The 23,141-nt window shown below is 35.4% G+C and overlaps 1 protein-coding gene across 1 annotated transcript in view; it reads left to right on the top strand.

Annotated features, from left to right (window-relative positions):
* Positions 1 to 23,141, top strand: part of LOC103502333 (callose synthase 10) — a 33,025-nt gene that overhangs the window by 5,203 nt on the left and 4,681 nt on the right. The window contains exons 7-42 of the mRNA XM_008466233.3: positions 1,557 to 1,682; positions 2,421 to 2,510; positions 4,129 to 4,226; positions 4,321 to 4,438; positions 5,294 to 5,422; positions 5,984 to 6,060; positions 6,138 to 6,216; positions 9,493 to 9,585; positions 9,677 to 9,779; positions 9,865 to 9,988; positions 10,164 to 10,353; positions 10,445 to 10,497; positions 11,252 to 11,312; positions 11,417 to 11,498; positions 12,328 to 12,377; positions 12,529 to 12,615; positions 12,861 to 12,946; positions 13,878 to 13,905; positions 14,565 to 14,662; positions 14,828 to 14,909; positions 15,002 to 15,162; positions 15,282 to 15,402; positions 15,552 to 15,649; positions 15,727 to 15,817; positions 15,936 to 16,096; positions 16,181 to 16,290; positions 19,032 to 19,166; positions 19,298 to 19,366; positions 19,446 to 19,614; positions 20,421 to 20,538; positions 21,226 to 21,345; positions 21,869 to 21,984; positions 22,074 to 22,157; positions 22,588 to 22,700; positions 22,812 to 22,864; positions 22,943 to 23,119. Coding sequence (XP_008464455.1) covers positions 1,557 to 1,682; positions 2,421 to 2,510; positions 4,129 to 4,226; positions 4,321 to 4,438; positions 5,294 to 5,422; positions 5,984 to 6,060; positions 6,138 to 6,216; positions 9,493 to 9,585; positions 9,677 to 9,779; positions 9,865 to 9,988; positions 10,164 to 10,353; positions 10,445 to 10,497; positions 11,252 to 11,312; positions 11,417 to 11,498; positions 12,328 to 12,377; positions 12,529 to 12,615; positions 12,861 to 12,946; positions 13,878 to 13,905; positions 14,565 to 14,662; positions 14,828 to 14,909; positions 15,002 to 15,162; positions 15,282 to 15,402; positions 15,552 to 15,649; positions 15,727 to 15,817; positions 15,936 to 16,096; positions 16,181 to 16,290; positions 19,032 to 19,166; positions 19,298 to 19,366; positions 19,446 to 19,614; positions 20,421 to 20,538; positions 21,226 to 21,345; positions 21,869 to 21,984; positions 22,074 to 22,157; positions 22,588 to 22,700; positions 22,812 to 22,864; positions 22,943 to 23,119 — 3,750 coding nt within the window. The remainder of the gene's footprint in view (positions 1 to 1,556; positions 1,683 to 2,420; positions 2,511 to 4,128; positions 4,227 to 4,320; positions 4,439 to 5,293; positions 5,423 to 5,983; positions 6,061 to 6,137; positions 6,217 to 9,492; positions 9,586 to 9,676; positions 9,780 to 9,864; positions 9,989 to 10,163; positions 10,354 to 10,444; positions 10,498 to 11,251; positions 11,313 to 11,416; positions 11,499 to 12,327; positions 12,378 to 12,528; positions 12,616 to 12,860; positions 12,947 to 13,877; positions 13,906 to 14,564; positions 14,663 to 14,827; positions 14,910 to 15,001; positions 15,163 to 15,281; positions 15,403 to 15,551; positions 15,650 to 15,726; positions 15,818 to 15,935; positions 16,097 to 16,180; positions 16,291 to 19,031; positions 19,167 to 19,297; positions 19,367 to 19,445; positions 19,615 to 20,420; positions 20,539 to 21,225; positions 21,346 to 21,868; positions 21,985 to 22,073; positions 22,158 to 22,587; positions 22,701 to 22,811; positions 22,865 to 22,942; positions 23,120 to 23,141) is intronic.

Here is a 23,141-nt window from a genome sequence, read left to right as displayed (position 1 = left end):
ATTCGAAACAAAGCTTTATTGGCTAAATGACTTTGGTGTTTCCCCTTTGATTTTTGGCAGAGGATTGGTGTGAGTAAACATGATCCTCATCCTTTTGAATGGTCATCGAGTGGGGTTAAAGGCACATTTTGGAACCCTTGGAAGGATATTTCTCTTGAGCTCCATTCCTTCCCACTTCTTGTCTACTATGGGGTGGGGAAGGCCACAAATGTATTTTTTTGGGGAGATCAGTGGGTGGGGTTTGACCACCCTACTCTAAGTTTCCTTGTTTTATATCATTGTCTTCTTTTAGAAATCGTATGGTTTAAAATTTTTGATTTTGTTGAGGAGTTCAATTTCTTTCTTGTTTGGCTTCGATCATGTGTTGATCGATAGGTTAATGACGTAGGTAACCTCTCCTGTCTTTGATAGGAGCTTATAATTTTGGACTTGAGAGAAGGGATGTGGTGGGAGTCTTATCCTTTGGAGGGATTCTCGTGTAAGTCTTCCTTTCTATATTCATTGGATCCTTCAACTATTAGTGAGTTGGTCTTTGATGTTCTATGGAGAATCAAGATCCGTAAGAAAGTTAGTTCTTTACTTGTCAAATTTTTGCTCGATTGATTTTGGATTGAATTTTGAGAAAGATGCCGAAGTTAATGAGTCATTTTAGATGTATCCTTTGTTAGAAGATGAAGGAAGACCTAGATCATATGCTTTGGAGTTGTGAGTTTAGTGTGGAACCACTTCTTCCAAGAGTTTGGCTTTGTGCATGCTCGTTGGAGGGTTGTGTAAGAATACTTTGTTGCGAAGTCACATTAATCACAGATTAACAATACACAAGTTACCACCTATTCAAGATGGTGGAAATCTCCCTTTTTGGGGTGTGTTTTTGTTATTGGATCTTTGGGGCGAGGGCAATTACAAAGTTGTTAGAGGGGGAGGACCATAGTGACGTTTGGTCGTTGGTGAGGTTTCATGTATATATGATAAAGCTTCCCCATTGGCTAGATTGTTTTGAGTTTGCTCAACTAAATGCTTCTTCTTGGTGCACACTTTCTAGAGCCTTTGAAGATTACTAAATCCAAGAGCTAAATCTGAATTGGTGGGCGATTCTTTCTCCTCCATATTTGAAGCAGTTCTCCTTTGCTGACCTATGTCTTGTTCTTGTTGTGTCTTTTATATCTTTGGCTTTGTTTAATTCCTTCTAGTTTTGATCTTGTTCCTCCTTTTGTAATAGTTGTCGAACTACAAATATTGACCATTTTGGCCGTATTGTTTAGTTTGTATTTCTGATTATGGACATGATGAGGGTGTTAAGGGGTCTGGGTGCATCTCTTGATAGCATCTTTTGTACCTTTGGATTGTATCTTTTCATAATTCAATTAGAAGTGTTCAACTTTTTCCAAATAAAATTTTCAGAAGTTTTGTAATTACTGTATAGACAACATTTTTGCCTAGTTTGAACTCCTTTCTTTAAGTGGGGATTTTGAATGTGATTTTCTTTACCAATGTTGTATGTTGCTTGCTAAATATACTCCTTTTTTTTTGGGGGGGGGGGGGGGGATTTCGTACAGGTAAGGGCTACAATATCTGCAATCAGATATACAGAGCATTTCCCGAGACTGCCTTCGGAATTTCAGATATCTGGACAAAGGAGTGCAGATATGTTTGACCTTCTTGAATATGCATTTGGATTCCAGGTTTGTATACGTATTTACCTTGATTTTTTTCCTTGAATAGTTCGATTATAATTATGATTTAATTTAATATGCTATAATTTAAATTATGTGTCTATTAGTTTCTTACCCTATACAGTCCTCCTATTCTTATTGTATTTTAGCTACACCATCAAACTGGTGGAGAAACTAACACTTCTCCGACCACCGTTCGTCTTCGACATTCTATCGACACCCTTGGCTTGTTCTTCATGCGGTCTCTCCACAACCTTAAAAAAAAAAAAACGAAAACCAGGATCCCTCGACTTTCTTTCCTCGTGACCTCTCTCCTCTTTTCTCAAAATCCTAGCTGCATTTCCATTCATTACTCTTGTTAGCTACGCCTCTGTTCTCTCTCTCCAAAATTTCTCCTGAAAACCCTTATTGCTCGAAACCTCACACCTCCAGTCGTCTTCCAACATTGGTTGCTTTGAAATCAACTATCCTCTAAACCAGGCTCGGATAATGAAAAGTTACAATAAGCAGTCAACACCCAATCCGATGACGTTGAAATCAATTTCTTTCCTGTTACTGCTAATTGAGAGTTGTTCTGCGACTTCAATCCCTCTGCAACTTTTACCCATTTAAATAAAATCATACTTTGCTTCTAATTTAAAGAAAAAAAAAGAATGGGTAGGACTAACTAAGAGCATGCTATCTTTTTAGTACTTTTGGCTGACTATTGTTTGAACTGTTTATCAACTCTTAATTGCTTATTTGCAGGAGGACAACATAAGAAATCAGCGAGAGCATGTGGTTCTCATGGTAGCAAATGCTCAATCTCGTCTTGGCATACCTAATAATGCTGATCCTGTGAGTAGTTTCAATTATCTGAACTCTACTATCAAATTTTCTACATCATCCAGACTCAGTGCTTGGAAAGTTTTCTTTTCTCTCCTTTTTCTTCTTGGACATTAATGAATGAAATAATCCAATGGACATACAAATGAGGCCAGAAGATAATTTAGGCTATGATCTAAGTTACTGTAAATTTACATTAAAGAAATGCATTAAAAGTAGAAGATTATAGGATGTTTTTAGAGGGCTTTGATCCGTTCTTGAAGATCTGATTGTTTCTTTCCCTCGAGTCTTTGACAAAACCATGCAAATGACTGCTCTGTGATCTTATGATCCATTAATGTTCTGATCCAATCGGTAAATGCAAGAGGGGTGACCATGTTTTTTTTGGAAACGGAAACGAGCCTCTTTATTAATGATAATAAGAGGGACTAAAGCTCAAAGTACTAGAGAAGTATACTAAGTGAAAAAAGACCGAAAAGGACTTGAAGAACAATGACAACAAAAGTACAAACGAGTCAATCCAAACCTTCAAGACCCCAAACAAAACAAAGAAAATCTGAAAAACAAAGCAAAACTTAAATACTTCAGATCTTTTCCAGGAGAAACCCCAAAGACAAGTGAGCACTTGCGCACAAAAGTTTCAAAATGGATGAATGGAGAGGAAACATCGAGAAAAGACAATCAACTAAGCTGCTTTGAGTCTGACATGATGAAAAAAAAAAGTTCTCACTTTGCAATCTTTAATTCCAGATGGCATATGCAATACTTGAAAGTTCTCATTCTTTTACCTTTTCCCTTAAAATAAGAATTGAAACTTTTGAATCTTTGATTGACGGAGAAATGAAAGTAGACTATTGGTGGAAAGTACGAACTCCAAAACAAGTGAGTAAGAAAAGTAATAAATAAAAGAAATCACACTGGAAAATAGTGGCATTCCAATTTAAACATGTCGTATCAAGAGAAAACAACAAAAGGCTTAGGAAGTGAACACCCCGAGGAAGCATTTAAATGTAACCAAGGGAGATGCCTGTCTTAAAATTCTCCGATTCATCTCCATTCACAATTCTGATAAATGAGCTTTGACCATATCCAAAAAAAGTAACTACGGAATTGGTGATTGTAATTCCACACCTGGGGGGGGGGGGGGGGGAGGGGGATGCATAGGTTAAGCTCTGGACAGAGACGGGGATATTTGGAGCTGCGTTGAGAGGAAGGTGGAAATCAAGGTTGAGAGTGAAACACGTTTACACATTTACACGAAATGAACCACGAAGCGGTGAAAGAATTATACCATCTGCTTAAAATGGAATTCTTTGTTTACTGTTTATATCAGCAAACCATGAACTTATGCATCCAAGAGCTACTTGCGGTGACTTGAGTTGTGCATCCCATCAGGCCTTGGTTGTGAAACGAACTTTACCAAAATGAGCTAGAAAGCAGTTCATATGGCTGCAATAACCAAGCAGCCGCTGTAGTGGGAAAGGAAAGGAAGCGAAATGAAACTTACAAGATGATGAGGGTTGACATTATTATAATTTTTGTGGGGGGTGGGGGAGACTTTCTTTTCTCTGGCAACATATTGACTTCAAGTGCATATAGATTTATAAATATTTTATTGGAGCTTATGCAGAAATTAGATGAGAAAGCAGTCAACGAGGTCTTTTTGAAGGTGCTTGATAACTACATCAAATGGTGTAAATACTTACGTATTCGCCTTGCATGGAACAGGTGATTTCTGCTACTCCTTTTATTTATTTATATTTTCCTCTTAAAGCATTTCATTGTTCTACTGAATTTCTGTATTGTCTTTCTGTTCGAACAGCTTAGAGGCAATTAATAGGGACAGGAAGCTTTTCCTTGTTTCTCTGTACTTGCTTATATGGGGTGAAGCAGCAAATGTTCGCTTCCTTCCTGAATGTATTTGCTACTTGTTCCACCATGTAAGATTTTAAGTACTTCTTTTTATATTACCGGGCTTAGGTATTACATGAAACAATTTCTTACTTTTTGTGATTTTTCTTGAATGCAAGTCTCACTATTAAACTTACAACCATTACTATCTAATTAGATTCTAGATGGAGTTCAGTCCAAGTATTTATGTCACTATCACTTGTTTTTTATACGAATTAGGTAGTTTTGTTGCCACTTTGATTGGAGGAGGGGGAGGGCCATAAATTTCTGATCTTTCATTTTTTCTTTTTAATCATATTATATATGTAGACATTCGGGTAAGAAACTGAGCTTTCTTTGCTGCTGAGGAGGCTTTCTTTCTTGAACTTATTTGCTTTCACAAATGTATGGCTGTGTGGCATGAAAGGAGAATGTATAGAATTCATCCTTGCATTGTCTTATAGATCTTTTGTGGAATAAGGTGTTTGATGTTATTTACTGAGTTTGGGTGTTGGAGATGAAGTAATAGGATGAAATTCTTTATTCATATAACGGAAGGGTTTTTTTTTTTTCAAAATGAAAAAATTTAAATGACGAACAAGGAAGTATTAGAGGAATTAATGGATTTTTCTCAATGAGGGGATACTAAAATTACATCTTGGCTTGGCTTGTGCTTTTAGCACCTCTATGAGTTTCTATTTCTAAACAAAAGGAATTTTTAAATATTCCTGTAAATATTGATTCTTTTTTGTGTGATGTCTTACTGCAAACCGGGCCCTTTCTTTGTGTTTCATAGTTTATATTTGCATAAACAAGCTTGGAATGTTCTTGGTCACAAGTCAGAGATGAAATGCATACTTCTTTATCTTGCTTTCTGAATAATCACGTGATAAATTTGGTTATAGATGGCAAAAGAACTGGATGCCATGCTTGATCATGATGAAGCAGTTCGTTCGGAAAACTGTAAGCTGGAAAATGGTTCTGTGTCTTTCCTCCAGCAAATCATTTGTCCTATCTACGAGACACTTGTAGCTGTAAGTAGATCATTCTTCCACTAGTGCTGTAATGTTTAGGTGTGAAATGGAACATTTGTAAGAAGAAAAATTTCTTAATAATTTTCTTTTAAAGGAGATATTTCCTGTTTGCAGTTGAAGGTGGGGGATTGGTCCTCAAGTTTGTCTTTTTATTCAATATTTGTGTTCTTCTCCATGAAGTTAATATATATAGCTGTTATAGAATTATTTACTTTATTTTAATTTTTAAATGAAGCTGTTGCCAAAAACCAATAGGTATTTCTTCTTGTTGATGTCGTGGCTTTGATTTTCTATTTTGAATTGATTTGTTTATTTCTTATATGTATAACCAAACTATCATTGAGGAAAAAAGAAAGAAAGAAAAAATACAAGGGTTACAAAAATCAAGTTTAAGAAAGGAGGAGAAAATCTAAAAAAAGAATTTCTAATCGAGTAAAACGAGACCTTAATGGGTAACTACAAAAAAGCTTCGCTGCTGAAGCCTATATAGAAACATCAATTTCTTTTTTTATTTTAAACAATTATCTCCTATGAGGCTCATTCCATCTTCTTGAAGTGCAGGAAACTGAAAGAAACAAAAATGGGAAAGCTGCACATTCAGCATGGAGGAACTATGATGATTTCAATGAATACTTTTGGTTGGTTTTTTTTAGCATTGTTAAGTTTATAACTTTCTTTCTGACAAGTTGACCTTGCTAATGAGTGTCTTATGTAGGTCACCTACATGCTTTGAATTGGGCTGGCCAATGAGGAAGGAGTCAAGTTTTTTACAGAAGCCCAAAGGCTCGAAACGGGTTAGAAACTTTGAATTCAATAACTTCTCTTATGTTCTAGAACTTGCATTGCTAAGTTTTCTGGTTGTGAATTCGCAAGTTGAGAAGACTGACATGGAACATATTGTTCATTCTATCTATACGATATATTAAATTCTCAGCAAGCATTTTGATGTAGTAAGATGGGCAAATTGTTCTATGGAAGTTCGTTGTTTGTTCCATTAGTTAGTCTGTTTGATTTTCAAGTAGTTTGCCGTTTTGTTGCTTAGCTAATAACTAGTTGATTGGCAGCTGCCCACTTTTTGAGCACACTAGCCAACTGACACGTGGGTTCAGACCAAGCAATTGATGTTGGTTTGATGGGTTTCAGTTAGAGTCTGTTTTTTGGATTTAGTTGTACACCCCTAAGTCTTTGTATCTAGGTTATGATCCTTGGTATTGGATTGACAGCTTATCATCTTGATTGAAGAATAGTGGTTGACACGAATTGTCAGCTCCCATTTTTTGTTAACTAGTTGTGTTATTTTCCAAGTTGACATTGATCATTTGAGCAACATTTTTATGGTGCCTTGTATATCTTCTAGAGTCGCTGTTGTCACTGCAACTTGCTTGGTAAATTCCTTTCATAATAGGGTGCACGCTATGTGGTTTGAGGATTTATTGAGTTTGTAAAAGATACTCCAGAATAAAGCATGTCGTGATTTATAATTAATACTTGATTGAAACTGATGGGCTTTTCACCTCCCTCGAAGAATTATATTGGTATCAATTGCTTACAAAACAAAACAAATACAAGATTCTGAACCGTTTTAGCTTGAACTAAAGATCAACCACTGAACTTACAAAACAACTCAAAACAATACATCTAATTTCTAACCCATGATCAAGGACTTCATAAGAACATGACAACGATGTAATTGTCTGCTCATTGGATTTCTGTTGGCTTTTTTTTATTATTATTTTTTTAATTTTTATTTTTTATAGTTTGTGTGCTCTTTAGTTCTTGGTTTCATTCTGGAGCTGGGTTGTTAGGTCTTAAGTGTTTGCCTTTTGTTGTGATATCCAACAGTATTTCTTCAATTCTTTTCCTTTTTTGTTTTTTTTTGTAATTCATCTATTATCTTGAAGGTTATTGTATCATTGAGCATTAGTCTCTTTTCATTTTATCAATGAAAAGTTATGTTTCCTTTTCAAAAAAGACAACATTCACAGTTTAGAATCAAATAAAAGCAGGCAGACCACGCTCTAAGACCCTTTGCAACTTAATAAACTTTTTCACCTTTGGTCACTTGGCGAATTTGATGACCTCAAAGAAAGAAAAAAGAAAAAGAAGAAGAAAATGAGAAGAGAGAGATAAAGAAAAGAAAAGTAAGAATAAGAAAAGCCATGGAGATGTCTATCTTACTAACTTTGAATTAATCTCTTTTTTTAGGAAACAAATGTATTTAAAGAACAAAAGAGAACATCCTAAGGACAAGGGACAAGAGGGCTCTCTCCGAGAAAGACTAAAGAATAAGGGCCTTCCAATTGTTGAAAATCATAGAAAGGCTGTAATTACAAAAATGTTTGGTGTAATTCGTATTCCACCAAGAAGCTGTGTGCTAAAACACAGTCCAAAAAGATTCAAAACAATTATAATCGTCTTAAAAAATTATATCATTCCTCTCTTTCCAAATACACCACAGAAGGGAATGGGTAGCACAGCTCCACAGATTGTTACCCTTTGGACTATAACCTCTGCTAATGAGCTCTTCTAGCATCCAACTATCAACCTTACTAGGAAGACAGATCTCCAGATTAAAGATTCTAAACAAAGTAGTCCATGCTTTCTTAGTGAAGATACAATGCATAAATAAGTGGTCCAAGGACTTCTCGTCTTTGAAACAAAGGCAGCACATTGAAGGACTGAGTGTGGTATGCTGGAATTTTTTTTGAAGTTATTCATGAGTGTTGAAGATTTTTATAGGCGAGCGACCATAAGAAGAATTTCACATTTTTCGGGATTTTAGACATCCAGATGTAACAAACCAAAGGTGCAGTGATGGTGGGGGATCTCTTGGTTAAATAAGAATGGTAGACTTTGTAGTAAAACCACCTTTAGCATTAAGATACCATTTAAAACTATCACGATCGTCCGTTGGGGCCCACAAATGGAGGGCTTCTAAAATAGTGGCCACGTTTTCAAATTCATTATGTGGCACATTTCTTGTAAGACCCAGATTCCAAGAATGATTGACATTACTCCATTCGCCGACAGAAGCATCCTTATTCAGCCAACAAGGAGAACAAATCAGCAAATTTTTCTGCCAAGGGTTGAGCCTCACACCAAATGTTCTTCCAAAATCTGATTTTGTTCCCTCTCCCAATAAAAAGGCTGAGAAATTAAAGAACGTCTCCTTATGTTTCAAAATACCACCCATAATCTATAAGACCTTCTCCTATTTTGAACTTTAATAGACCAACCATTCTCCTTTAAGCCGTATATGGCCACAATTAAGCGTCTCCGTAAAGCATTGTCTTCCTTACAAAATCTCCACAGCCATTTGGTGAAAAGAGCATTGTTCTTTTGCTCGAAGGAACCAATCCCAAGGCCACCATAACAAATCGGGCGACAGTTAGAATCCCACTTGACAAGGTGGGCAGTTGATTTAGTTGACCCCCTTGTCCGAACAAAATTCCTGACTTTCTTCTCCATTCCATTGATAGCACCAACAGAGGCTTGCAAGAGGGAGAACAGATAACAAGGAAGGCCATTCAATACCGACTGTGCAAGAGTTAATCTGCCACCTTTGGAGAGACACGTTCCTCCTCCATCTGTCAATTTCATGGATGGCAAGATCTTGTGCAAGGTTTATGAACGAGAGGAGGAAGGAAGCCCCACCGCTACAGGAGGACAGATAACAAGGAAGGCTATTCAATACCGACTGTGCAAGAGTTAATCTGTCACCTTTGGAGAGACACGTTCCTCCTCCATCTGTCAATTTCATGGATGCAGGAGATTGTTTGAATGTTTTATTTGAAGTTTGTTCGATGTTCCATATTGGTCATATATGTCAGTTTCATTTTTCTACTTTAGGTTTCAATTGAAATATAATATAACTACGGAAAAAAAAGAGTATAATGCAACTATACTTTAAAACATTTAAAATATAACAATTTGTCATAAGACTTTATAACATTATTTCCCATTATTTGGTGATAATTACTCCTTCAATTTAAACGTTTTTGTTTTGGGTTTATTGTTCATAATTGGTACAATCCTTTTCTTAGCGTCACCATTTTTCAAATGTTGTGCAGACTGGAAAGACGTCTTTTGTTGAGCATCGCACATTTCTTCATTTGTATCGCAGTTTCCACCGTCTCTGGATCTTTTTGGCAATTGTATTTCAGGTTACTTATGGTTCCCTTTCTTTTTTGCGAGTTGCGTTCATCTGCAGATTCCTAATTTGGGTCTCCTGACTTTGTTATACACAAATTGTAGGCTCTGACAATTTTTGCTTTCCACAAAGAGCGTCTTAATTTAGACACTTTCAAAGCTATTCTTAGCATTGGGCCAACATTTGCGATCATGAACTTCATTGAGAGTATGGATCTTATTCTCAACTGATGGAATCTTACCCTTGTTTGGATTTTACTTTTCCCTTTTCACCTTGTTTGCTGTTTTCACAGGTTCTTTAGATGTATTACTTACTTTTGGAGCATACACCACTGCAAGAGGAATGGCTATATCAAGGATTGTTATTAGATTCTTCTGGTGGGGATTGAGTTCAGTTTTTGTGACTTATGTTTATGTGTAAGCATTTTCGCCATCCCTTTTCCCCTTTTTTTGGTGTTATAGTATATTTGCAGTTATAGGAGCTTATGCACAAATCAAATGTGCACAATCAAATGTTTTATCTCTTGGTTTATAATCTTATATTTAATTATTTATCCACAATTGGGATTTGTGATGATGCAAATTGATGCAGGAAGGTTCTTGAGGAAAGAAATACTCGAAGCTCAGATAATTCATTCTACTTCCGAATATATATTATAGTGTTGGGTGTTTATGCTGCTTTACGCCTTGTGGTTGCAATGCTGATGAAGTTACCTGCATGCCATACTCTTTCTGAGATGTCAGATCAGTCTTTTTTTCAGTTTTTCAAATGGATCTATCAGGTAAGGGTGTTAAAAAGGAATTACTTAAATTTACTCCTTTCTGTCTGATTTCTAAAAGATGATATTCATTCTCTCTCTCTACCTACCCCAGGAACGTTACTTTGTCGGTCGTGGTCTATATGAAAAACCAAGTGACTATTGCAGGTTTATCATTGACTCTGGAACTGAGATTTTCACTTTCTTAATTTCAACTATGATACCAGTGCTATTGAGACTTCAGTAATAATTTGTGACCTTACTTATTTTCCCCTTTACTACTCCCAATGTACATTTTGAAGTCTTACCTCTGATTTGATCTGATAAAGTAGGGTTGCATCCAAGGAATGAGTTAATCTGCTTTGGTTGGTTTCAATACAATAGACTGTTTGATTGAGCAAACTGATCTGTTTTTTTTTGGTTGAATAATTTGGATAATACATATCTTTATAGTATATTGGGTTTTCTTTCTTTCTTTTGTTGTATTTGGATATCTATTTGAAGCTACAGACTCACAGATAGTTTGCAGTAATCAAGAGACATTTAGAGGGGAGGATTTGGATTCCGAGTAATATTAGGAATTTATATAGATAATAGAATTATGTTATATTTTTTTGCTGCATGGTGTTTTTCAATTTTATTTAGCCTGTACTAAAACAATTTTTATTAGAGTCTCCAGTGTTCTAAGAGTTCTGATTGTTTTACCATAAGTAAGTTCTGCTAAGTATTTGAGGTCTTAAAACAATTGAGTGGCCAACTAGTTACATTTTCTTTTTTGTTAATGAATAAAAGAAACATAAACTTCTGTTTTGTTTTTTTTCTTCCTTTCCGGCGGGAACTAAAAGTGGATAATTGTTTCTATTTTCGTGCAAGGTTCTTGGGATTTTATGTAATTGCGAACTTATGATCTTTTCTTCTGCAGATATGTAGCCTTTTGGTTAGTGCTCTTGATCTGTAAATTTGTTTTTGCTTACTTTCTCCAGGTAATTTTTTCTCAGACTCCAAGTTTACTTCAGATTCATGTGTAGTCGTGCCTTTTTGATGACTATGATTGAGTTGATATTCGTCAGAAATGTTTTTAATGCAGATTAAACCACTTGTCCAACCAACCACTATTATTGTCAACCTTCCATCTCTTGAATATTCGTGGCATTCTTTCATTTCAAAGAGTAAGTTCAACTTTTTCTTTCCTCTTTATTTTATTTTTTTCTTTTGCAATTTTATAGGGTATTTGGATTGAGAGGAATAATATGGTTTTTAGGGAGGTGGAGCAAATGGGTGACAATTGACGAAGTTTGGGAAGTGGCTAGATTTAATGCCTCTTTCTGATCTTCAGTTAGTAGATCTTTTTGTAATTATTTTCTTGGTCTTGTTCTTTTGGATTTTAGTCCTTTTCTGTAGTTAGGGTCAGACTCGGCTGCTCTTGTGCATTCTTCATTTCTATCCAGCACAGTTCCTTACCCAAAAGAATCACACCATTCTTTAGTGGAGTTCAGAAATTTCCTGGAAAATTTTCTGTCAAGAGTTTATCCAAAAGGTTTCATTTTTACACCATTCCATTGGTTTTTTTTCTTGGGTTGGTCTTTATTGCAAGCTGTTCCTTCCATTCTACTTTGACCAAAGAAATGCATTAGTGTAAAGCAGCCAGAAAATTTCCTTTTCTCCTTTTGAATGAATGTCCAGCCAAAACAGAGGCCGGCAGTGCAAAAGGGTCACCTGGAAGGTTAGTGGACCAACCAAAGTTGGAAAAAAATCAGTCCCCAGAAAGCTGTGGGCATGTTAAATGGACTGATACATTTAGTAACCTTTTATCTACATGTTCTTGTCATGTCCATGTCTGGGTGTCTTAGAATGATGAAGCGTGATTTCCATTTGCCTTGTGTTGCTTTTAAATTCCATGAAGTAAAGATTTTTAAGTTCATAATCATCTGGTGTTTCTGTCAGAAATAATGTCCTATTAAACTGTATTGTACTGATGCCTTCTTTATATTTTGACAGATAATAATAATGTGTCGACTGTAGTTAGCTTATGGGCTCCTGTTGTTGCTGTGAGTGTTTTAACACCTTGTCTTCATCCTAACCCTTTTCATCTTTAAGTAATGGTGCTGATTTTTTTTTTACTAAAGCTATCATTGTTAGGTTAAACAATTATTTCCTAACATTGACTTTTCAATAACTTTTTAATTATGGATATTACAGCTCTATCTCTTGGACATTTACATATGGTACACACTCTTGTCAGCCATCATTGGTGGTGTAAAGGGTGCTCGGGGTCGGTTGGGAGAGGTATAGTTATTTACATGTTTATTTTCTGTATTTTTAGCATTGTTGCTGTTCGTAGTAGGTTCTGCTAGAGTTCCATCATTGATTTGTTCAAATGTCTTATTGTATGTATGTCTTTTCTGTTACAAACAAGTTGGGACTTGAGTAGTTCACATCTTTTATACTTCTCAATTCTCATCACATATTGCTTTTTCTACATAAATTTTTGGTGCATATTTTTACTTCAATGGCTCATCAATCTGTGGCAGATACGATCGCTTGAAATGATGCACAAACGTTTTGAGAGCTTTCCAGAAGCATTTGTGAAGAACCTTGTCTCTAGACAGACGAAAAGGTACAACGTTATGATGGCAACTCCTTAATTAGAACTTCTGCTGTTGGGCATTTATGCCATGAGATGGTCAAATAGCATGTATACGCGCGTGCGTGTGTGTATGTGAGTTTTTTTTTGTCTTTTTTTAATATGAAACCTAAATTCCATTAACAAGAGGGAGATTACAAAACGAGTGGGAGATGAGATATCTCCACACACCAACAGATTTCAAAAAAGAAGCGCGATGGTGTAAATATGAGTTAGCTATAATGGTAAATATGAGATGGTCAAATTTTCAAATATTCATGGAATTGACGCCTTTTCTTTTTTCGAAAGATAAGAACAACAGATGCACGCACTCTTGGCATATAAATATTTAAGAGTGTAGAAATACGTTTTTTCCTACCTTGGAAACCAGTTGGACGGAGAAAATAACCTTCCTCAGATTATCAGGCACAATGTGGATTGTTTTTACTGTGTCAAGTTCAAGCTTTCATAAAGCACTCCTCCTCTCATAGAACTGGCAATTTTCTTGCCTTGACTTATTCTACGGACTATCTCTATTAATTAATTTTATTCACGTAAAATGAGAAACTCAACCATGATTGAAGGTTTTTACATACTGTAGGCAAAGTAATCCAAGTTCCAATCCCCGTTTGGCTAGATAGTTTAGGGCCTAATTTTAAATGATGGGCTTGTAATCTATTTCTAAAAATAGAAGTCATTTTCAGATAACAGATCCCTTTTCTGGATGGGGTGGAGTGACAATCTTTGGGCCATCTATAAATGTTTATCAAATTCTGGAGGATGTCTTAAGATGGTTGCCATTGTTTCTTTAATGACCGTTCTCTTGTTTAGATATCTGTTTATTACTACTTTATAAGATGACTTTCTATGCCTGCCTTGCATCTTTTACGCTTCAATGATGATTTTTTGTTCAAAATTTGGTCAGTTTGCCACCCAACGGACAAGCACCTCAGGTATGCAATTAGTCTGATAGCTGTTTTTATTTGTTTATTTTTATGATACAGCTTTTGAAACTGTTCATGGATTTATAAGAAAGGCTTGAATTTGACATGGCAATCAAACATGTTTACGTGAATCTGTTAATGTAAAGTATGGGCATACTAGCATAGAATCACCTTTCAACTAATTGCTGAAAAACTGATATGATTTTAGATTGTTCTAAAACCAATTTAAACATTTACCAAACACCAATATTTGATTGGCAAGTGATTTTGGCAGTGACAAAAATGATTATCCGTGTCAGACCCAAAATGACGCACAAACATATACTTTATTTCTCCTACCTGGTGCTTACTTTTATGTATATTTGTTTTGGTATTTCAGTTTGCATTTTCAGCATTAGTTTCTTTTCATTTTATCAATGGAAAGGTTTGTTTCCTAAAGAAGAAAATCCAAGACACGAAAAAGAAAGCTCTCTCCTATATGTACATATATCGATGCATTTGTTATAACCTAATAATTTTTCATTGATACAGTAAAAATATACCCAAAAAAGTCTTTAAAGACAAACTCTAAAAGGAGAAAAAATCAATTATGCGCACTGTTTTGAACCTGTCTCGTGAATCTGAATATTTCCTTGTCCATTTTTTGATTACTTTTTGGGCTTCCATAGGACGCTCCGGATATGAGCAAGACATATGCAGCAATTTTTTCTCCATTTTGGAATGAGATCATTAAAAGTTTACGTGAGGAAGACTTCATTAGCAATAGGTATGATGGAAGCAGTACTTGATAAAAACGAAAAAGAAGAAAAGATTTGTTTGTATTTTTTTTTTTTATTATAGTTATAGGGTTGTTTTAGTTTGTTTATATACTACATTTACAGATATTTGTTGTCCAGTTTTAGCATTTAGTTTACCATGATATTATTTTCAGGGAGATGGACTTGCTTTCGATCCCCAGCAACACAGGGAGCCTTAGATTGGTCCAGTGGCCTCTTTTTCTTTTAAGTAGTAAGGTGCAATCAAGCTTTCATATTCAGTCGAGCATGGTCTATTTTCTGATTAGGAAGGTGCACTCAAAGGCCTCATTGAATTTTGATTTTTGTAGATATTCTTGGCTGTTGATTTGGCTTTGGACTGCAAAGATACGCAGGCAGATCTATGGAACAGAATATGTCGGGATGAGTATATGGCATATGCAGTTCAAGAATGTTACTACAGTGTTGAAAAAATCTTATATGCCCTTGTTGATGGTGAAGGCAGACTTTGGTATTATTATACTGTTACTTTTATCTTTTGGGATCTAAATACTTCTGTATGACCTATAGTAAAACTTGTTTTCGCTCTCATGTGATTTAACTATTCACGGGTAAACTTATTTATGTCAGGGTTGAAAGGATATTCCGGGAGATTACCAATAGTATTTCAGAGGGTTCACTGGTTATAACATTGAACCTTAAGAAGATTCCAATTGTGTTACAAAAGTTTACAGCGCTTACAGGGCTTTTGGTACGGGTTCTGTTACCTGTTTTCCCTCAGTATCTTATTGTTAATCTAGTTGTCAATTTGATACTTCAGATTCTCTGGGAAGTTCTGTTGTAAATATGTTTTTCTGTTCGACTTTTTTATTTCAATTAAATTCTAAAGCTCTGTGTCAGACTCGAAATGAAACTCCTCAACTTGCTAGAGGTGCTGCAAAAGCTGTGTTTGAGCTTTATGAGGTTGTTACCCATGACCTGCTTTCATCGGATTTGAGGTATGATTCCTAGGGCAGGCTTACTCCGTTAGGCAATTGTTAATGTGCTAAAGTTCTTTACGGTTCCAATGGTCTAGGGAGCAGCTTGATACATGGAATATCTTGTTGAGGGCAAGAAATGAAGGTCGCCTTTTTTCTCGGATTGAATGGCCCAAAGATCTAGAAATTGTACGAATGAGTAAAACACAACTCAAATTTTCATTCTTGAAATTCTTCACACTTCTCAGATGAATGCCAATTTCCTCCTCAGTTTTTATTTTGTAACATTCTATCAACTTTGTCGCAGAAAGAGCTTGTGAAGCGTCTGCATTTGCTTCTTACAGTGAAGGACTCAGCAGCTAACATCCCAAAAAATCTCGAAGCAAGGAGAAGACTGCAGTTTTTTACAAATTCATTATTTATGGACATGCCTTCAGCAAAACCTGTCAGTGAAATGGTGCCATTCAGGTTTGAGAAAGTGATTGCTCTAACAAGTTGGCTTCCTATGTTATGTAATGTAATTTACGTGCTATTTTCTGTTTTCTGCTACAGCGTCTTTACTCCATACTACAGTGAAACTGTGCTTTATAGTTCCTCGGAAATACGAATGGAAAATGAGGATGGCATATCCATTCTTTTCTATCTTCAGAAAATTTTTCCAGGTATCTTATTTGTACGTTTAAACCTTGTTAGAAGCATTATTTAGTAAAATGACCTTCAACAGAAAGTGGACTGTTGAACTAGTTGTCATTTTACTGTTTGTTCTCCGCTGCTTTGTCCTTGGTTGGATGTGAATATGTGAAGTGGTTCTCATTGGGACATGTCTAATCATTCATAACTACTACCACCACCGCCAAAGTTCCAAATATCTGTGGAGCTTTAGTGCTCTTGGTTTGGTACTTCGTTCACTTGATTTCTTGTTACATCATTTGATTATTATCGATTTTCTATTGTTGAATTTGTATTTTTGAGTCATTTCATTTCTTGCAAGTGGGGAACGATTATGTGTATATAGCTGACTTACACCATAGTCTTTCTTTCCTCATAGCTAAAGGGAAACAACCTTTTTTCCTTTTGAATGGCCCCTTTTGTATGTCTTTTGATATCTTTGGATAATTCATCCCATCAATTAAATTGTTACTTATCCAAAAAAATAATAATTATAAATACAAGTTCAGTTATGAACAGGTCATTGAACTTTTAAATGTGTGAAATAGGTAGCTAAATTTTTAAAGGATGTTTGGGGCACTGGGTGGGCTATTATATAGTCAGTGGGTTATGATAATTTATGTTTGGGTGCAAACTGTTTTAGTCCTGATTATAATAGTGTGTTTGGAGTGTAAGCTATTTTAATCTAGGTAGGAAATAGTAAGCACAGTAAGAAAGAGAAATTTCAAGTAGTATTACTGTGGTTGATAGTGAGTTCAATTCCAGTAATACAAGTTTGAAATGTTATTGGTAAAGTCTCCTTTCAACTATTTGACCAAGTGACATGAAGTCATGCCTGGCCTATTTTACAAAAATCTGTTTGTTTCTTTGTGTCCTAAGAAATTCAAGTTATTCCTTGGTCTCTTAGCCTGGTGGTCTCTTCACCAACAGAAAAATTAAGATTAGATATTGTAACATCAAGCTGAATTTGGATTAGTGTAGGAAAATTTGGAGACGGGATCATTTATTTTGAACTTGTTCTAATATATAAATCTCTGGGTCAAGCATTTCAGTATTTTCGGCTACAAATCCATATTGTTGCTATCAAACCATTTAGAGGTCATTTGGGGTGAGGATTATGCAGGATTATAGTATCCACCTCTAGCTACAGTAAATACTATTTTAAAATCTCCAATTAGCTATAGTAAACACTATTTCAAAACCCCTAATTTGCTACAGTATTTACCATTTGACATTTATCATTTTTTTTATTCTTTGCTACAATGTTTACTATTTCCGTCTCAAATTAAAATAATCTACACTACAAACACCTATTATTATGACCTAAACTAAAATAATCTACACCCCAAGCACAAACTATTATAACTCAACTATAATAATCTAAGACTATAATAATTCACTCCTTACCCCAAACATCCGTAGTGAAGGTTGGTCTAATATTTTAGAAGTCTCTTTTTCATTGTTCGCATTGAAAGCTTAATCTTAGGACACTTAGTTTCTCAATGTTGTGATCCCCCTTCACCCCTCCTCTCTTTTACTTTCCTCCTATCTTTTGATATATACATACAATGGCGTACGTTCCAGAAAACGATTCGGCTTGTTGTATTGCAATTTTCATGTATCGCACGATTCAAGTTTTTGAATCTCGTGATTTGTTCTGAATTGGAATGTTCCGATTCACTTATGGTGAGAAAAAGAAGTTAAAGAAGATAGTTTTCCTTGCCGGAACTTCGAGTTGAAGTGCGTCTAACTCATGAGAAGAAGGTTCTAAGTTTTTCTCTTTGGAGCAAGATGAAAACTTCTTGCTGCAGCCGGAGAAGAATCTAAGTGTTCTATTCTCTTCTATTCAAGTTGCACGGTGTCAAGGGCATAATTGTCCAAGGTATTATTTACCGACGGCCGTATGCCCGAATACCCCCAAATCACTTTATCTTTATGTCTTGAAAGTAGTTTAGGTTAATTCTTTCGTTTAGGTGTCGCCGAGTCACAGTGTGACATTTCGGCTTTTTCATATGCAAGTCTGCCAAGGCCAAAATTCTCAATATGTACTATAGGGGGTACCTGACTAGTCCAACCCCCGCCCAAGCCTTGTCGCACTCTTTGCATGTTAAGTTATTTTCCTTGCAATTGACAGTCTTCAATGCTTTCTTTATGACGTTTTCAACTATTTACTTTCTCTCTCCCGTTTTATAAAAAAACATTTTCCCAAGAACGGGGAGGGAGGCTACGTCATACCGCGAGTTTGTCCGCGGATTTCGATTTTCGAACGGCTGACTTGCTGATCGAGCTAAGCAAGTGCCGCACAATCGTGTTGAGAAGTTACGATTGTGACACACGGCGCCGTACTTCGAGGAGAATACTCTGTTTTGGACTTTGATTGAAGAATGATGGACTGATGGAAGGAAAAATTGAAGAGAGAGACTAGAGAGAGAGGATTAGCTTTTCATTTTCTTTTCTTTTTTCAAAAACAATATAAACTTTTCATATTCCCTTTTTTGAATAATAAAAATAAGGGATGCTTAAAAAACCAAGGGATATTTATTTTAAGCTTACAAATGTTATCTACAAATTGAAAATTATATTTTCAAGCTTTCATATTTATATTTATATGTTATCTAAAAATTAAAGCTAACACTAAAATTAAATTTTGATGCACGTTTCTGTTTCATGGTTTAACAACCTTGTGTGTATATATATATATTCATGACTTAATGAAACATACTTTGTATTTTAGATGAATGGGAGAATTTCTTGGAACGGATAGGTCGAAGTCATGCCACTGGGGAAGCAGAGCTCCAAAAAAGTCCAAGTGATGCATTGGAGCTTCGGTTTTGGGTTTCTTATAGAGGGCAGACTCTGGCTCGGACAGGTTAGATTTCTGTGTACTGATGTTTAGTTGTGATCTCTTTTTGGATTTCTCTTCAGTTGCATGTTTGTTTAGATATTTGTAATTAATTACTTAGATATTTTCTGGTTTTTAATTCTTGTGAACATGCACAGTTCGTGGAATGATGTACTACAGAAGAGCATTAATGCTTCAGAGCTATCTGGAGAAAAGATCATTTGGGGGTATTTTAGCTTTAGAGTCTTTTTTTAGTGTACCCAAATTGAGGAATATGGTTTCTTACACGTTGTTTAAAACAAACAGATGATTATTCTCAAACGAACTTTTCCACAAGTCAGGGCTTTGAGTTATCTCGTGAATCAAGGGCACAAGCAGACTTGAAATTTACTTATGTCGTTTCCTGTCAAATATATGGGCAACAAAAGCAGAGAAAAGCTCCAGAGGCTACTGATATTGCTCTTTTGCTGCAGAGGTATACAATCTTACATAACCATAATAGATAGAAATTCTGTAAGATGGTTGCTTTGATAGCTACTGAAAATTGAAAAATATATATTAACCATTTTTTTTGTAATTAATGTTAAATCACCCTTTAATCCCATGTTAAACTTAATATTATATCATTCTACACTATCCTTTATTTGTGGGTTTATATTTTTGAAGAAGACCCAACAAGTAGAAATCAATACTAAAGGTGAGGAATTGCTCTTCTAAGGTTTGCACCAACGCCAATATTACTTGTTGAATGATATACTATTAGATTTGCCTTAACCCATTAGCTTAAGCTTTTGGGTCAATTGGTGAGTTAAAATTAACTATGAAAATTATGAACTTGAGGTACGTATCGGTTTGAGGTCTGATATCTTTGTTGAATGAGTCAATCCATGCTCATGGGTTGGAGGAACGGAGAGTGGAAAATTGGAGAGAACCAAGGAAACGGTGCTCAGTAGAGGGAAATCTAACCTTAACCTCAAGAACCTAGAGTGTAATTTGCCAAAAATATTCTGTTTTAAAAAACATAAAATTGTTTTGAAAGAAGTTTCTGAATAGGCCTTAAATTTAGAACATGCACAGTGCTTTTGAATTACGTTTTATTTTTCTTGGATTTTAATAGTTTTACACATTGTGTTTATTTTATACTTGGAGGAAGTATTAGATCAGTGACATCTATCTGTTTCTTGTAAATGAAAAAAAAGAGATATCTTGTAGCCCCAAACGAATAGAAGATTCTTGATTGGCTGAACTGTTTATGAATATTCTTCTCTTTCTTGTTGTAAGGAATGAGGGACTTCGTGTTGCTTTCATTCACGTGGAAGATAGTGTTGCATCTGATGGCAAAGTTGTAAAGGAATTTTATTCGAAGCTTGTGAAAGCTGATATACATGGAAAAGATCAGGTGAGCCATCTTTGTTGACTCAATTTAGAATTTTGCTTCCATAGAAAAAGCTTTTGTTATGCAATTTCCTGTTGCAACTGTTATGGTATAATATGCTCCATATATATTAAGCTATACAAAAAGGAAATATTTTAATTACAATCTTGGAACTAATTGTGGAATGAAATCCATGCATGTAATACCAGCATTACAAAGATTCAACAACTATTGCAATTTGTTTCCATTTAATAGTTGAATGAATAGTTGGGTCCCTGAACTTCTTCAATATAAGTTAGTTTTTTCTCACATCAATCTTTTTCGTAGCAAGCAGAAAGGGAAACATCACTGCAATGACTAATTCTTCTTTCCTTCTACAGTATTTTAATTAAGTATTAGCATTCACTCCAAGGCTAGCTTAGTGACTAATCTGTAGAACTATACTAAAAATGAGGTTGAAATAATTTTATATTGCATTGATCTCTATCTAATATACTTGTGTCCTTTTCTCTTCCAGTCTTTTTTCCCATAATTTTTTCAACTTTGTTCTTTGTGCTCTTCACATTTTCTATAAATTACTGAAAGCAACGTTCGATTTTGTCTCACACATAGAAGTTGAAGTGCGTGGGTTTTTGTCATCAGAATTTTTGTATTCACTATTCAGTTAGCATGGTATTCTAGTTTCTTATCACGTCTTTTCTAAATGCATAGGAAGTATATTCGATCAAACTTCCTGGTGAGCCAAAGCTAGGAGAAGGAAAACCTGAAAACCAAAACCATGCTATAGTATTCACTCGAGGAGATGCTGTTCAAACTATTGACATGAATCAGGTGTGTACAATTCCTCTCTCTTCCACACGCTCACTAGCAGCTACTACTTTAGGAACCAAGGTAGTAAAGCTACTTTTGTCCCATATTGATTAGAATGGGATAGCCAATGTGGTACTTAAGTGACTTGGTTCTTTCACCTCAATAGCTGGCTTTTGGGTGTGATTAAGCTATTGAAGTGCGGTTCTTTAAGGTGCTTAAGTGCCAAACATACTTTTATGATAATAATAGTTCCTATGTGGCAGTGTTTGTCAGCAACTGGATTCAAAGGATAAGCTAACAATTTAATTTATTCAATGTACATGCGTGGATGATGCTGAAAGGACAAGCATCGACCCAAAGGTCAATAAGATGCTTGTGCAATGTGGCACATTCTTATAGGAAAAACTGTCCTTTCTTTGACCTTCTGGGGTGCTTTATTCTTGTTATTTGCATTTTTACTTAACTATTAATGCATTATGCATTGTTCAAGTTATTTGTATGAATATATGACAAAAATTCTGTAAAATGCTCTTGGTTTATGTAGGACAACTATCTTGAAGAGGCAATGAAAATGAGAAATCTTCTAGAGGAATTTCATGCAAAGCATGGGCTTCGCCCACCTACCATCTTAGGCGTGAGAGAGCATGTATTCACTGGAAGGTTTGTTTAATTATTTTGTGGCTTTGATGATAGTGGTCTTCTCTGTACTAATGTTCTTTAAGAAAATTCTGTTGGATATGTTCATGCAGTGTTTCTTCCTTAGCATGGTTCATGTCTAATCAGGAAACTAGCTTTGTAACCTTGGGACAACGTGTTTTGGCAAGTCCACTCAAGTGAGTTATCTCAATCTGTCTTGATTGTGTCTTTTGTTTTTTGTTTCTTCTGTCTTATGGGTCTACATTTCGTAGTCTGTTAATTTTGCTGTGCTTATTTTATTTTCTTTATGAAATGTTGATATGATATGATGGAGTTGCATTCCAAATTCTTGCTAAAGTATTGTAAGATGTTAAATCACAAATGAATCCAAAAGCTTAAGTAGATGAGTTATGGTAAATTTAATTATATCAGTACTTCAACAAATAGTTTGTGATCTGTATTGAAGGTATTTTAAATTGCTGATTTGATGCTTGTTGACTGTATTGTTATTTATTTAGTGTATAACACAGAGGTGCTACTTTAATTGCTTAGAGGTGAAATGTCTTCCCCAGTTATTCCTAACTTTTGCACTCATTTTAAATCCATAATTTTCGTGAAAAATTTCAGAGTCCGAATGCATTATGGGCATCCTGATGTGTTTGATCGTATATTTCATATAACTCGAGGTGGCATTAGCAAGGCATCACGTGTGATCAACATCAGTGAGGATATATATGCAGGTCATTTATATTATGGATTTTTTTTTGAGTTGTTACAGCATTTATTTATTAATTTGCAGACCATCTCAATTTTTTTTAATCTGCATTTATATATTTACTTGGTATTTACAGGTTTCAACTCCACTTTGAGGCAGGGTAACATTACACACCACGAGTATATCCAGGTTTCATTATGTACATTCGTCTATTTCAGTTGAACTTCCTTTGCTTTTGGATTTCTTATGATCGACTACTCTGTGAAGGTTGGAAAAGGAAGGGATGTTGGATTAAACCAAATAGCCCTGTTTGAAGGGAAAGTAGCTGGTGGGAATGGAGAGCAAGTTCTCAGCAGGGATGTTTACAGGCTTGGGCAACTTTTTGATTTCTTCAGAATGCTATCATTTTATTTCACAACTGTTGGTTACTATGCATGTACAATGGTTGGTTCACTGCCATTTCTTT

Source organism: Cucumis melo, chromosome 2, assembly GCF_025177605.1.
Source record: "Cucumis melo cultivar AY chromosome 2, USDA_Cmelo_AY_1.0, whole genome shotgun sequence".
Lineage (NCBI taxonomy): Eukaryota > Viridiplantae > Streptophyta > Magnoliopsida > Cucurbitales > Cucurbitaceae > Cucumis > Cucumis melo.
This window is presented reverse-complemented; position numbering and strand designations above follow the sequence as displayed.